General features: G+C 39.5%; 1 protein-coding gene across 2 annotated transcripts in view; it reads left to right on the top strand.

Annotated features, from left to right (window-relative positions):
• The window catches only part of DHRSX (dehydrogenase/reductase X-linked), a 163,249-nt gene that overhangs the window by 97,937 nt on the left and 52,004 nt on the right, over positions 1 to 13,308 (top strand). For both annotated transcript variants that reach the window (XM_039725674.1, XM_039725675.1), the window contains one exon: positions 5,244 to 5,345. In XM_039725674.1, the coding sequence (XP_039581608.1) occupies positions 5,244 to 5,345 (102 nt within the window). The remainder of the gene's footprint in view (positions 1 to 5,243; positions 5,346 to 13,308) is intronic.

Below are 13,308 nucleotides of genomic sequence, written 5' to 3' on the forward strand. Positions count from 1 at the left end.
GTGTGAAGAAGCAGGAGGACAGAAATGGGGGAAGCTGACCCTGAAGGGGAAACTCAGAGGAGTGTGAGCACTTGGGGGCTGTGTCAGGCTCTCCTAACACTGGGCCTCCTCCTGGATTTCGTGGGGCTCAGAAAGCTCTCCAGGAGCTACCAGATGCCAATCATTCAGGCTCTCTCCTTCTAGTTACTATGACCAAGCAAGCAAGGGGAATAAAACGCAGGAACAAACACTGCAATCTCAGCGTTGTCCCACATGGCAGCCAGCGTGGCTTTGTGGGGTCTGTATGGGCCTCATGAGGTGCAGCCAGAAAACATTGTGCTGACTTCCTTGTGGCTGGCTGAAAAGTTGCTGCACCAGGCTAATACATGTTTGAAAGAAAGCAATTAGGGAAAGCAGCAATTGGAGCACCATCATATACATATCTATTCATATGTGGTTAATAGCATAAGTAATTCTGGATGTCTTTTGGGAAATTTTGCTCCTTCTGTATTTCATTAGCTAATAACTCTCTGACAACTGAGTCATCAAATTACAATAAAAGAATAGAAAAATATTTTTAAGAGTGAAAATGTTAGCCAGTGTCTGACAATTATGGATGTACTTCCTTTCACTGGAAAAATTATTTAGATAAGAACATGGGACACATCCAACGTGTGTGAAGAAAGAAATACGGGCACGTCTGTCACTATAAAAGTAGCTGAAAGCAAGTAGTACAGAAAAAAGAGATAAAATGGGGAAGATTTAGACATCTGAGTATTTCAGTAGCATTCGCTGCAAATATTCTGTATGTAGCTTATTCTGTTTGTGCCTTCTACTCTCTATTTTTGTACTTAATAGCATACAGAAAATGAAAAGAACTAGGTAGTTTTGAAAACTTATTAGATTATTAAACTCTAAAGCAGAAAAGCCACTATTGTAAAAGACAAGAATTTTGGCACGTTTCAGTTTTCTTGCTGTTAATGCACACCTTCTTTTTGCTCATACCTCTGCTATATGGAAAAACATTGGCATTCTTGCTTCCTTGAAGTAATTCTAGTTACATTCCTAGTTCACAATTCAGTTTGGTCATTTGCTCACATTATTAAACACTGGTCTTTATTAACTAATGTTGTGTTGCACTAAATAGTTTATTTAGTTGTTGTTTTGCACTGGGTGATTGGAAATTTGCACAGGGTAGTTTTTATATTGCACTGAGTAGCTTATGTTATATCACGTGGTTTGTTATCCCTTTCCCCCACCACATGGTCCTTCCCTCACCCTCACCAGTACCCCGTGGTGGTCCCTCCTGGGTTACCACTCCCCTCACCATTCTTCACTGGTATCCCATTGGCTGTGGACCTCTTCCTCTGCCCCCATTCCCCGGGGTGTAAAAGCTCCCTGACACTGGGGAATGCTCTTTCTCCCATGTGTCTGTCCATCGTGTGTTTCTCCTGGAATAAAGAGAGAACGTTACCTCTTGGAGAATAGTGCTTCTCCATCTTTTACTTTCGTCTAAGAATTGTCATGTGAGCATGGGTCTATAGCTAGCTGGAGTGGACCCCAACAGCCCGTCAGAAACTCAATAATACAAACTAAGGTATCAAAAAAATTGTTGTGCTTAGTATATTTGTGCGTGCTTCAAAATAGTCTAAAAACTTATCATTGTTCTTAGCTTCTCAATTTGTAATTCTCCAGTACACTGATTAAAAAAAATCACCATGGGATGAAGAAGAAACTCAGATTCTGCTCAAGGCCCTGCCTATGAGTCAGCACACGGCTGGGAGCCAGATTTTGGCACAGTTTCTCAAGGGGAGTGGCACCTTGGTCAGCGCGGTGCCGCGCTAGCGGATCCGCCTCCCTGGCAAAGAGCTGCCACGCACAAATGAGCACCAACAAGGACTCTGGGCCTGAGAACATAAAGAAAGTTTGGGGGTTGGTTTGTTTGTTTGTTTTCCTTTCCAAAGCATGTTCTGATCTTTTGATGGCACGTGCTTTACAAATTCTGAATATGATGACATTCTTCCCAAGTAAATAAATTTAGTAATGATAGCCTAGGCCTAGTGTGCCATTAGTCTGGGCACTGTACAGTCATCATGAAGGAGAGCATTTGTTGTGCAGAACTGGAAAATTAAGGGAGGCGAGATCAGACAGCTGCTGCAAAAAGTTAATTATCAGGAAGGATGAGATTGCGTTGGTCAGGCTAAAAAGCACTCTCTTGGCACACATTATCTAACCACCATTCTTGTTGGCAATGCAAGGCCAGATAAGGAAGATATTTAAATTCAGGTTAGTGGATACCTTCAGAGGTCTACTTTTCTTGCATATGTAGTGGCAATAGAGTCAATAATGTTGTGAGTCCATACTGGTGATGGAGAAATGGTTGGAGCCTGCACTGTGCCACAAAATACTGCAGCTGATGAAGGCCTAATGCCTCCTGTACCAAGAGAAATGTTTTTGTACTGAAAGTGACTCTTGCATCGGCAGTGTGACTGCCTCGTAAGAAGCGGGTCATGCTTTCCCTAATCTCTTTCCTTGATGAGCTGCCTAATGAAGTAGAACAACAGCAGAGTCAGCATAAATCTTCATCTAGGTCTTCACTCATTGTTGCACTAATTATTAATAATTTATTATGACCAGGTTTTGGATATCTGAGCAGTTACAGTGCCATTCATGTGGTTTTATACAGCAGCTAGGCCACAGGAGTAATGGCCTGAGCAACACTGACAAAAGTTATTAATTTCTACATTTCCTTAGCATCTCCAGTTGCAGGGCTTCCATGAAATTAAAGTGAGGCTGAGTGCCTAAAGGTCTGCAGAGAGATCAAGAAATTGTCCACTTCTATTCATGGGACAGTGTTGTATTTATTTAGAGCCACTTTGAAAAAAAATTATTTACACCGTCCTAAAAGTGGAAGCTAAGAATTCTTGTTTGTTTGTTTGTTTGTTTTTTAATGAACCTGGCCACTGAATAATTTACATACATTCACTACGACAATTTCAGAGGACTAATATTGTCTAGGTTCCAAGTAATAAGGATTATTAAAGCTTCATATTAAGGGAACTAAAGAAACTGTTCTCCTGGAAAGAAATTAAATTACAGTTGTGAATATCTTTTTTTATTTATCTTGTTGTTGTGCCTGCAGGCCTTTCTAATCTCTTACTGTAGTGACATACTATAAAGAGGCATTATAGCTCAGAGCCTTGGTAGGGACAGGATAAACATCCCTGATAGACCAGGGAAGAGAGTAAGAGGAAAGGTCTCGTATTACAGCCTGCACTGGAGCCTATTTATCCAATAGTTTAATCCTCCTATCAGAAAGGCACTTTTGAAGAACTGTATCTCTTTATTTTCCCCTTCTTTCAAAGGCTGATTCTTTCATAGGAAGAGGTGGGGGACCCATGTGCAAGGAAGGGGGTGGCTGCTCCTTCCTGTGGAGCACAGGGCAGTGACCCTGGTGCCAGGAGGAGGGAGGGCAGCAGGGAGGGGGGAAAGCATGGTGAGTGAGCCTCTGAAACCCCAGTCCTTTGATGTGGTGGCCAAAACCATCCTGGAGACAGCATCTGTGCAGAGGTTGCCACAGCTTGGGAAATCTGGGAGCTCATTGAAATGAAACAGGACAGTAAGGGCACACCCTGCAAGGACAGAGTGAACAAGGGGAGAGGCTTTGTACAGCCTTTGCCTTTCTCTCTGATGGACCTAGTCATGGAAAGTTGCTCAGTATTCTTTGACTTTGTCAATTTGAAACACCTTTTGCTCTTCCTTGGAAAAGTCACTTTATGGAAGAGGTTCAAACAAACCCACCTCAGAGCCCTAGTGCCTTGGCAGGGTGGAGTTGACAACAGCTGGCTGACTTGGACTCCTACAGTGACAAGTAGGAAACCAGAAGAGAGACTAATATCTGTGGTAGAGCATCAGATAGTCTTCCTTAAAACACAGCTAATGCTGAAACAAACCAAAAGCCTGGCATGCAATATATACTTTTTTAAAGGCTAAAACAGTTGGACAAGGTCATAATTTTTCTTTCTTTTTCCTCTTTGCAGAGCTTCTAAAGAATTTGGATTTTTTGTGTGGGGACAGCTACTGCTGTTGGCAGGGGGCACTGCCTCTTTTCACTTCATAACTCTGGTCATGGCTTCATGCAAGGAAAAGCAATCAATGAGGCAGTGCTGTGAGAGCCTGGGGTTGAAAGCTGAACAACTGCAGTAGGCGAATTTTAAGACCTGATGGGTTTAAAGCTGCTGGGGGATTTAAGTAATATTTTTTATTTTGACTAATTAATTTTCTAGCATTCTAGCACAGGTCAATGGCTGAGTAATGCTTTGGACAAAAGGATGGATGCCTGTTTGATATGTATTTTCTTGTCAATAAAGACATACTGGAATAAAATATATCTTGAGACTGACTCCCTGCCCCTTGAGCCATCCTGTTGGTACAGTTGAATTTCCAGCCCCCTTCCACCCTGCCCTTTGACTGACATCAGCAGCGTAGGCAGGATGCTACCACAATATTCGTGTGAGCTATGGTCCTCTCAAATCACACTGCCATTGCCAAAGCCAAGGGTCAGCACAACCCTTACCCATATTTAAATGGCATTTTCATGGTTGGTTGTTGCTCTATTTTCATGGTTGGTTGTTGCTGGATACCAAATGTCCCTGGATGCCCATAGGAGCCACAGCATTTCTAATAATGCTCTATTTGCTTTTAGTAATCAGTAGAGTTGCTGTGTTCAGGGTGTCCTGCTGCTCATGTCTCCTACTGGCAATAGAGCTTTGCTTTATAAGCTATTCCAACCACATATACTTAGAAAATAATCTGGGAAAAACAAAGGACAGCATATTTGCATCAGGAGCAGAGGGAAACCTTGCAGTGTCTGATGTGCCTTCTCCTCTCCCCATTTGATTTCCAGCTGCCATATCCTGATCATCTCATTGCTGCAGCACTGTAGCTCCTCTTCTTAAATGGCAGCAGTAGTGAGAGCAGTAGGGTTGGTGCATATTTGCTTCATTTAATGCCCTCCTTCACCTCCTGACAGACAGTTTTCCCACATTTGCTCTGTGAAGAATCAATAGTTTAAAAATAGAAATGAAGGGAAGAAGGAGAAAGAAAGAACCTGAGACCGGCTTCACCCAGGACTTTGAAAACTTTTTCTTTTTAAAACTTTTACTCTACTAGTGATGTTATCACAGGAGTCCTTGTTGATGTCTATGTGTTTTTATATCATTGTAACTGACTTAACTCTGTTTTTATCTCCTCTTCTCTCCCAGTGGAGTTTTTATACTGTGATTTGGCTTCCATGAAGTCTATACGGCAATTTGTGCAGCAGTTTAGAGCAAGGAATTGTCCACTCCATGTCCTGGTGAATAATGGTGAGTTCTGTTTTTTTCTTCATATGTCTTCAGGGGAAGTTGAGACAAATGGAGGTCTCGTCTATCACTACAGATTTCAAATAGATTATCTGAACCATACAGCAGCTTACCATAAGGCTGCATTAACTGCTATGTCTTCCTAGAGTTAAATTGCATTTTTTGAGAGATTGTTAGGTGAGGAGTCTGAACACTTCAATGCCACACCTGCTCATTTTGTTATTGCAAGTCTAGTTCCTTTGCTGTGATTTTTTAGCTCTCCAGCACTAAAAAGAATGCAATTATACAAGAATCTGAGTACCGCTAAGAAAACTAAGAAATGAAAGAGAACTTGTAATTTATAAGAAGTATAATAAGAAAAAATAAGAAAGGAAAGAGAAGCCAGTAGAAAATCTGTCCTTTCACTTTTATTTGCTTTCTCTCCCCTTATGTTTTTCCCTGTACAAACACTTGTTTACTGTGGGTGACTGATGAGCTGGGCTGGGGGTTTAATCCACTTGAAATGTAATCTGGCAAATTATCCAGCAACCTCAGAGAAGTCACTGCATCGGATCCAGGTGCTACTGGAAAGCTGTTCATACAACTGCATCCTCAGTGGTCAGAGCACAAATTAAAAGGACCACACTTATCTTGCATTCATACAATTATCAAATGAATCTAATTATTTTTAGGGATTTTAGCTTTTGTTATTCACATACTTGCTATCTAATTTTGTATTGTGGTCTCAGTATTTTTGGAAGCCAGCCTGTACAATAATTTTCTTCACGAAACCATGCATGCTGTGCATGCACTGTCCTAAAAGGGAATTTTCACCTGTGTATTTAAATAGGGGAAAAACCCGCCAGCAACAATTTAGGTTTCTTTTAGAAGTTTGCTGCTGAAATATGCTGCTGTTCTTGTTTTCTCAACTATTTACATATTTTTCTATTAAGACATCCCAGAGAACATTTTCTGTTTTCCTGTGCACACTTCCATCCTAGTGAGAGCAAGGATGCTGTAAATAAATGGGTTTGTTATGTTCATTGGTGCCTCAAAGAGCTCTCAGTAACAGAAACAAATACTGTAATAAAAATTCAAGTGTTTTTTATTTGCTGATTGATATGAAACATTTGTGAAATGTTCAGTTAAACATTCATTTTTCTTTGATTAGTCAAAAAAGCCTACCATTATTATTTTAATCATGCAATAATTAGAGGTGGATATAAAAGCCTAGTTATAGTTACAGTTAATTAGTGAGTATTTAAGCCTAGTTACAAAGTCTTTCCAGATTTACTTTTAAACATGCAGAATAAAAACTGTTCTACAAATGGGAACAACACTATTTGAAAAAACAGCATTTTATGGGAAAAGGGGTTTTTAATTCTATGTACCCATCAGGAATGCCTGCCCTGCACTAGTTTTCAGCATGAGCAAAGCCAGCATTGTCAGCAGGGGCTTAGAGGTCAGTTGGGGGAAAAATGAAGAGGCTGAAGCAACTGGGAAGCCCTCTGGAATATGGGATTTTTTTCTGCCCTAGCTGCTGCTGAATTGGGTTGGATGAAAATTAAATGTGTCTTCTTATCCAAGAGACAAAGTTGTGTGAAAATGGATCTTTTATGTTTTTAATATGTTACAAGACCAAAGAATGTAAGTCCAACACTTCTTTTAAGAAAGGAGATTGAGAGTAAAATTTGCCTGCTTCAGTCTATGTATTTGTAACTTGAAAGAAAGCCATTTGATTTCACTTATGCTTTTTTACCAAATACAGTTGGCAAGAGAAATCTGTTGTTTGATAAAATCCTTTTAGAATCTACAATGAAATGAATGGTCCAAGTAATTTTTCTGCCTTAACAGAATCATGTCCAAGGTACAGGTAAAGAATTCCAGGGAATTAGGTTAGTCTCTGGCCATTGCCTGGCAATGACTCCACTTCTGAATGCTCTTTCCCACATATATTTTCTTTTTTCTTATGGTCCTTTTAATTTGCTTTTGTAAATAATCTGTAGAATTTAGTTTTGTTACTAGTGAAAGCACATTTTCACTAGTAACTTCTGTTTCATAGTGAAAGCCCAAATGTTTCCTTGCTACATAAGAGGAAAATGGACATACCTAACAGAGGAGATGTGGCCTGATACAAAAACCAACAGTACTGAGCACAATTAAGACAAGTGCTGACATATGGGCTATCTGGTTGGCTTTTCTCCTTCCATGTTCCTTTCCTCTTTTGTCCTTTTTTTATATTTTTACTTTTTTTTTTTTGTTCAAATGCACTAAGGAGGATGATTCAGTCCACCATGGACTGCAGAGCTGGAAGCGCTACTCTCTCCAAAGCCTCATCACAGTTGCCTGTTCCACTGCCTTTCCCATAGGTTTTGAAAATCAGATTTTGTATGCATCCCATGATACCTGAATCAAACTATCAGCAAGCTAGTACAATTTTTTTATTTCTGTCTTCATAGGACCAAGCATTTTATTATCAGGGCTGAACTTTTCTGTTACATTTAGTGTAAAAATGCAAGAACTGTTACAATGAAATTGTTGCACTACATACTAGCACTATTTAATTGCTTAAATCTAAATCTTTTAAATTGATGTAATCATGTGCATGTTAGTGAACTTTCCACCTATTATCTCATAGATATGTATACTGTATGAATGTGAAGGTGTATGATATTCATTGAGGACTTGTGCAAACCTGTCAAAAAGCCAAACACTTGAAAATGACTTGATAAAAGTTCCAACATTTTACAAGAATGCCAGCTAAGAAATTAACATTAAAATATTATTAAAGACAAGGGATTTCATGTGAATTACGATCCTAAATAAATAATCAATCCTACATGTCTGACCTAGGATTGGTATGAAATTCAGCAGTTTTTAAGGTCACTGGTGATTTTTTTAAAAAATATCTCTTCATCATTTGCTCTCTATCCCTTACTTAACTCAAGGATTCAGATGGAAATTAAATTAATACTAAAATCCTGAGTTTCTAAGTATTCTCCTAGAGCTAAACATCCAGGTCCCACAATAATAATGTGAAGTTTAGGTATCCAGCTAAATGGAGATTAGTGCACTAGTCACCTCCTCTTTTTGTTATAGTTTATTTTAGCATGTACATTTAACTTTCTAATTTCTAATTTAAAAGGAAAAATTTGGTTGAACGCATGCATTATTTCAGCTGACAAATAAGGGCTTGTTTTTCCATTACTATGCTTTCTGCATCAGCAATGTGTAGGCTCAGCTCTTGGTTTTTAAAATAAACAAAACATATTAAAAATGCAAATAGTGTATATTTTAAAATATAATGTGCTAATGCTAAAAAGAGAAAAATGCTATGACATAGAAAACAAAGTCATTTTCTGTAGGAAACAAGAAGTCAGCTAAATGGTTGAACTGTAAGCCACAGGAAGAGGGCTGCAGCACAAGCAGTGAAGAAAGCTTTATCTGACAGAAGGTCAGAAGAATGTGTCTTCTAGTCTGCTAATTAGTGTTTGGGTGCTAATTTTTAGTTTTGTTTTGGAAAGAACTGTGTCTCTGTACAGCTGAGAAGCATTTAGCAAATTACAGCATGTACACTAGTGTTAATTATTTAATATATTCCTAAAAATGGCATTGCTGTTAAAATGCATTAGAAAGTCTGCTGTCTTCTTGTGGTTGAAAAAGGGACAGATACTAAAGCACTTTGTAAAATTCCATAACCAGCAGTCACTGTTTCATGCCAGAGATGTTTTTTCTAGCCTTGAAGGCAGGCATTTTCTCTGTGTGCTAGAACTGTTTCTTAGCACCTTGTAGTTAATGTGTTTGCTTGTACGTTGTTTACAGTACCTAATGATCTTAAAACCAACAGAGCCAACACAAAAATCACAAGATATTTAGGGACACCAGGATATGTCTGGATGAACTGTCTAGCTCATTAACAATGAAATGCCGACTTAGAGATTTCAGGCTATTATTAGTGTATTGTAGACAGATTACAGTTAATGTATTTCAGGTTGAAGCTTATCTAGGCCAATTTAAAATCAATATTCCTGAACTGCTAGCTAATTCAGATGATCATATTTGGTACTTTGTGGATCATCTGAGAAATTATCAGTCTCTTGAAAGAATGAATAAGTGTGTATAAGCTTACCTCTTTAGTTCCTAGAGCACATTAAAAGCTGTATCAGTAGCTGAGTATGTGGAATATATATGTTTCCTTGTGTTACCTACATATAATCCAGCCATGTGCAGGTCAGCCATAATCCTTTGCTAGGAGTCCTTTGAATAGTCCCATAGATGCTGTCATTGTTGATCATATATTATTCTTGCATTTGAGTATTTGCAGGATCAGATCTTCAGAAGAAAAGTGAAATTCGAGGGCTAGGAACAAGGGCATGTATCAAATGCAAACAATTCTATACATACTTACCTACTCACAGGTCATATTTATAAATTGAATTTACTAATAGTTAAATTGTTTGAAATTATCACAGTGAGATCTATGAAAAGATCCTGCCCCACTGGATTAGGTAACAGCCAGCTCCCTTGTCTGTAGCAGCTGCAGGCTACATTGACTCTTCTGATGAAAAGGAAAGAAACCTCAGAGATGTGGAAATTCACTGGAGAAGGCCTTGATGGAAAGTTAGTGAGGAGGGTTGCTGTTACTCCAGTGAAACTTGGATTTCATTGAAATTAATGCTTCTCTTGCAGCCGCACAGGAAAGCTGTGCTGAACTCAGGATATGATATCTCATTAAAGTTCTTCCAGTGTCTTGCTTACAACATCATGTTTCATCTGTATCCTTCCTCAAAGACAAATTAGAGTAATACCCAAAGCTGGAAAAGGTACAGAGGGATAGGAGCAAAGAGAGAAGGGAATGAGCAGAAGAGCAAATAGACTTTACCTGTATGTAATGGATGATAAGTACTAGACATCATGGGAGAGCTGAGACTTTGGGAATGGTTTTACCTGGAAAAGCTAATTTGAGGTGGTGGAGGGATTGGCTTACAATGGATTTCCCATGTATGGTGGGGAAAACTGGAAGATTCATAAGGACTTTAACATGCAGTATTAACACTTTCTAAAATGAGAAGAAACTCCCAGGGCCATATTTTTTTTTTTATGAAGTTCAGTGCATGGCAAATCTTCTCAGATTTTCAGAAGAGGTCATCTTTTTGGAGAGCTGACTGTGGGGAGGCTGGCTGGCTGCTCACACACTGCTCTTCACAGGTATTAGCTGCCTTGGGTACTGTGAGGAACTTGTCTGGGCACATGTGTCAGAGCACCATGACACTGCTGGCAGTATCCAGCCTGGCACATTCAGAGCAAATGAGAGTTGTGCAATGCCCATGTTTATCTAGAGTATGGACTTGTAGCAGCAGTCATCAGCTAGAGATTTTATTATACTTGGATAGCACTTTTGTCTGCCAGAATTATATGTATTTTATAAGAAGATGTCAGATTTCCTATAAAAGGTTTATTATTTATTGTAAGAACTAATAAGTTAGAGGGGTAACCTTAGACTTTTCTGGCTTTCAAAGAGTAAGGATTTCATTCATGAAAATCCTGACTTTCGTTGATATTATCTTTCTCTTTGTGATTACTTCCAAAGCTTTTTTTTTGTCTGTGATATCAAACATTTTGTGAAAGGGGAAATATCTCAGGCTCCACATGCTGCAGGTTTTTGACACATTTGCTTTTATGTCTTGAATTTGAGCATTTTATCAGTGGAAGACAGATACAAAATTGAGCTATTGATGGATTAGGAAACTCAACCAGTTCTACTTAAGTGTGTGGAACATTTGCCATTGGCTTTTCTGAAAGGCAGGAGTGAGCCATGTTTTATATTTACTTAATATTTTCATAGCTTTTAGGTAAAAATATTTTTTTATACAAATTGCAAACTGAAATATTTTCTTCTTCTGAGAGAATATCCTATTGAATTAGAAAGCTGTGACTGACTTTCCTATTTTCTGATTGTGAGTGGGCTAACTCACCATTGTGCCAACTCAACCAAACAGTTACTGAGCATATTTTTAGGAAACACAGGGTTTTTTTGAACCAGACCTAATTAGGAATGCTCTGATTTATTTTAGTGTAAAATCAAAACCTTGGTTATGGAATGTATTTACTTTTTTTAACTGACACATTTTCCAAGGAACTAGCTTGTGCTGTGTTCACGTGTAGCAGTGTGACCTTGATTCAGAATGTGAATCTATTCTTATGGAGGTATTACAGCCAGTTTGGTCATGTTCTGAATCAACCAAGATTTGGTTGTTGTTCTCACAGTCCTTTAATGTGTATTGTCTGCATTTTTTCCTTTTCTTTAATTTACTGAGAAACCCAGAATTTATTTTTTCTGGAAAGACACATTGCTTTATCTTCCGCACAGCTAATACAGTGCACAACTCCTTTGTGAACATTATAGGTGGGTCTGGGAGCATCAGCAGCAGACATTACTCAGTTTTCAATTCCTACTACTTTGCCAAACTTTTAGTGTTTGGGCTAAGAGTTTCCATGCCGATTATTTGCCTTAGGCTGACTATTTTTCTGTATTTATTTTGTAATGCCAGATAAAACAGTTTATCTGTTTCCAGCAATGATAAGACAAACATCTTAGGAATTTTTTTTAATGTCAGAGATGATGGCAAGGCTTTTCATAAATGCTGGGTTTTATCACACTGTGTGGAATTGAATGTAGACAAGATCTTGCCTTTGTGTCAGTGATGGCTGCATCTTTTGCCACGTGTGGAATATTCCCCTGAAGGGTCGAGTCAGAAGCCTGCTAAGCACTGCACTTTGTGAGCCACCTTTTATGTGTTCCTCTCTGAATATTTTGTCTGTACCAAGCATGTCCCAAGTTAAGCCTGAGCAGGTCTTTCTGCCCAAATCACAGCCCTGAGCTGTGGTGGGAGGTGCTGCATGCAGGCAAATGCACCAGCACTGAGCCTGGGCACCAGCATCCCACCTGCTCTTCCTGGCTGCCTCTGAGCTTGGTGGAGATGGGCACTGGGTCTCATTTCAGGCTCCTCCAGTCTCTCCACTCTCCAGACTGGTGGCCTCAGTCTTCCATGATCTCTGTGACAAGTTTCTGTCCCATGAAAAATAGCCTGTGAAGAGTTGATGGGTGGGAGGAACAGGACAGTTAGCTGGGAACCATCAGGATGACAGAAACCTTGATTGCAAAACATTTGCATTTTCTGATTAAAAAACTTCTATAGAGAGTTAAACTAAGAACATAGCATATGTTCTTGTTAAATATCAGAAAATTAATAAGAGAGCAAGTACTGAGGTAGAGCTGTGGTGGGTAGTGTGGGCAAAAAGAGTCATTACGCCTGGCTGAACTGTAGATGTCTCAGTCAGTGGTTGGAAATGCTTAGACACCATATAATTCACAGGGATTGAGTCCTTAATCTTGAGGACTGAAGTCTCTGTTGGGTACTAAGTGATTGAATCTTTTCTCTATGAAGGTGTTCTTGACTGATCTCTTACTTGCAAGTTTACTGATGTTTAACAGAGATGAGAATTATCATTCCTGGTGGAGAAGGGGCTGGAACCTCTCTCTTGTTTGATCACGCACTTCAATGTAACTTGTACAAAGAAACTTGTGACTTAGTCACATCTGGTTGATAATGAAGCAGGGATGGAGAGGCTGGGAGGAGCCTCAGTGCCACAGAGGCTTCATGGCTCCAGCAAGAAACAAACCTCAGCAGCAAGGGCAAGGTGAGCCAGGTGTGTGACAGGGTGCAGAGGGATATGGGATTGACACACAAAGGAGCTACAATGGCTGGGTGAGAGAATTAGGGAGAATGAACTTACCATTTTCAGGGAAGCAGAGAGGTAGATGAAGTTGATAAGCATGTCTGGAGCTGAGCCTCTCCCCTCCTTCCTGAACACAAGCAGTTCCTTGATAAAACCAGCATGGAATCACTGCTTTGTGGTGGTAAGGGAGGAGGGAAGCAGAACACTCATTTGTTCATCATGGCCATGCATTTTGCCTGGCACAGGG

The sequence above is a fragment of the Passer montanus genome, unplaced genomic scaffold, assembly GCF_014805655.1.
Source record: "Passer montanus isolate IOZ18808 unplaced genomic scaffold, ASM1480565v1 scaffold56, whole genome shotgun sequence".
In the NCBI taxonomy this organism is placed as follows: Eukaryota; Metazoa; Chordata; class Aves; order Passeriformes; family Passeridae; genus Passer; species Passer montanus.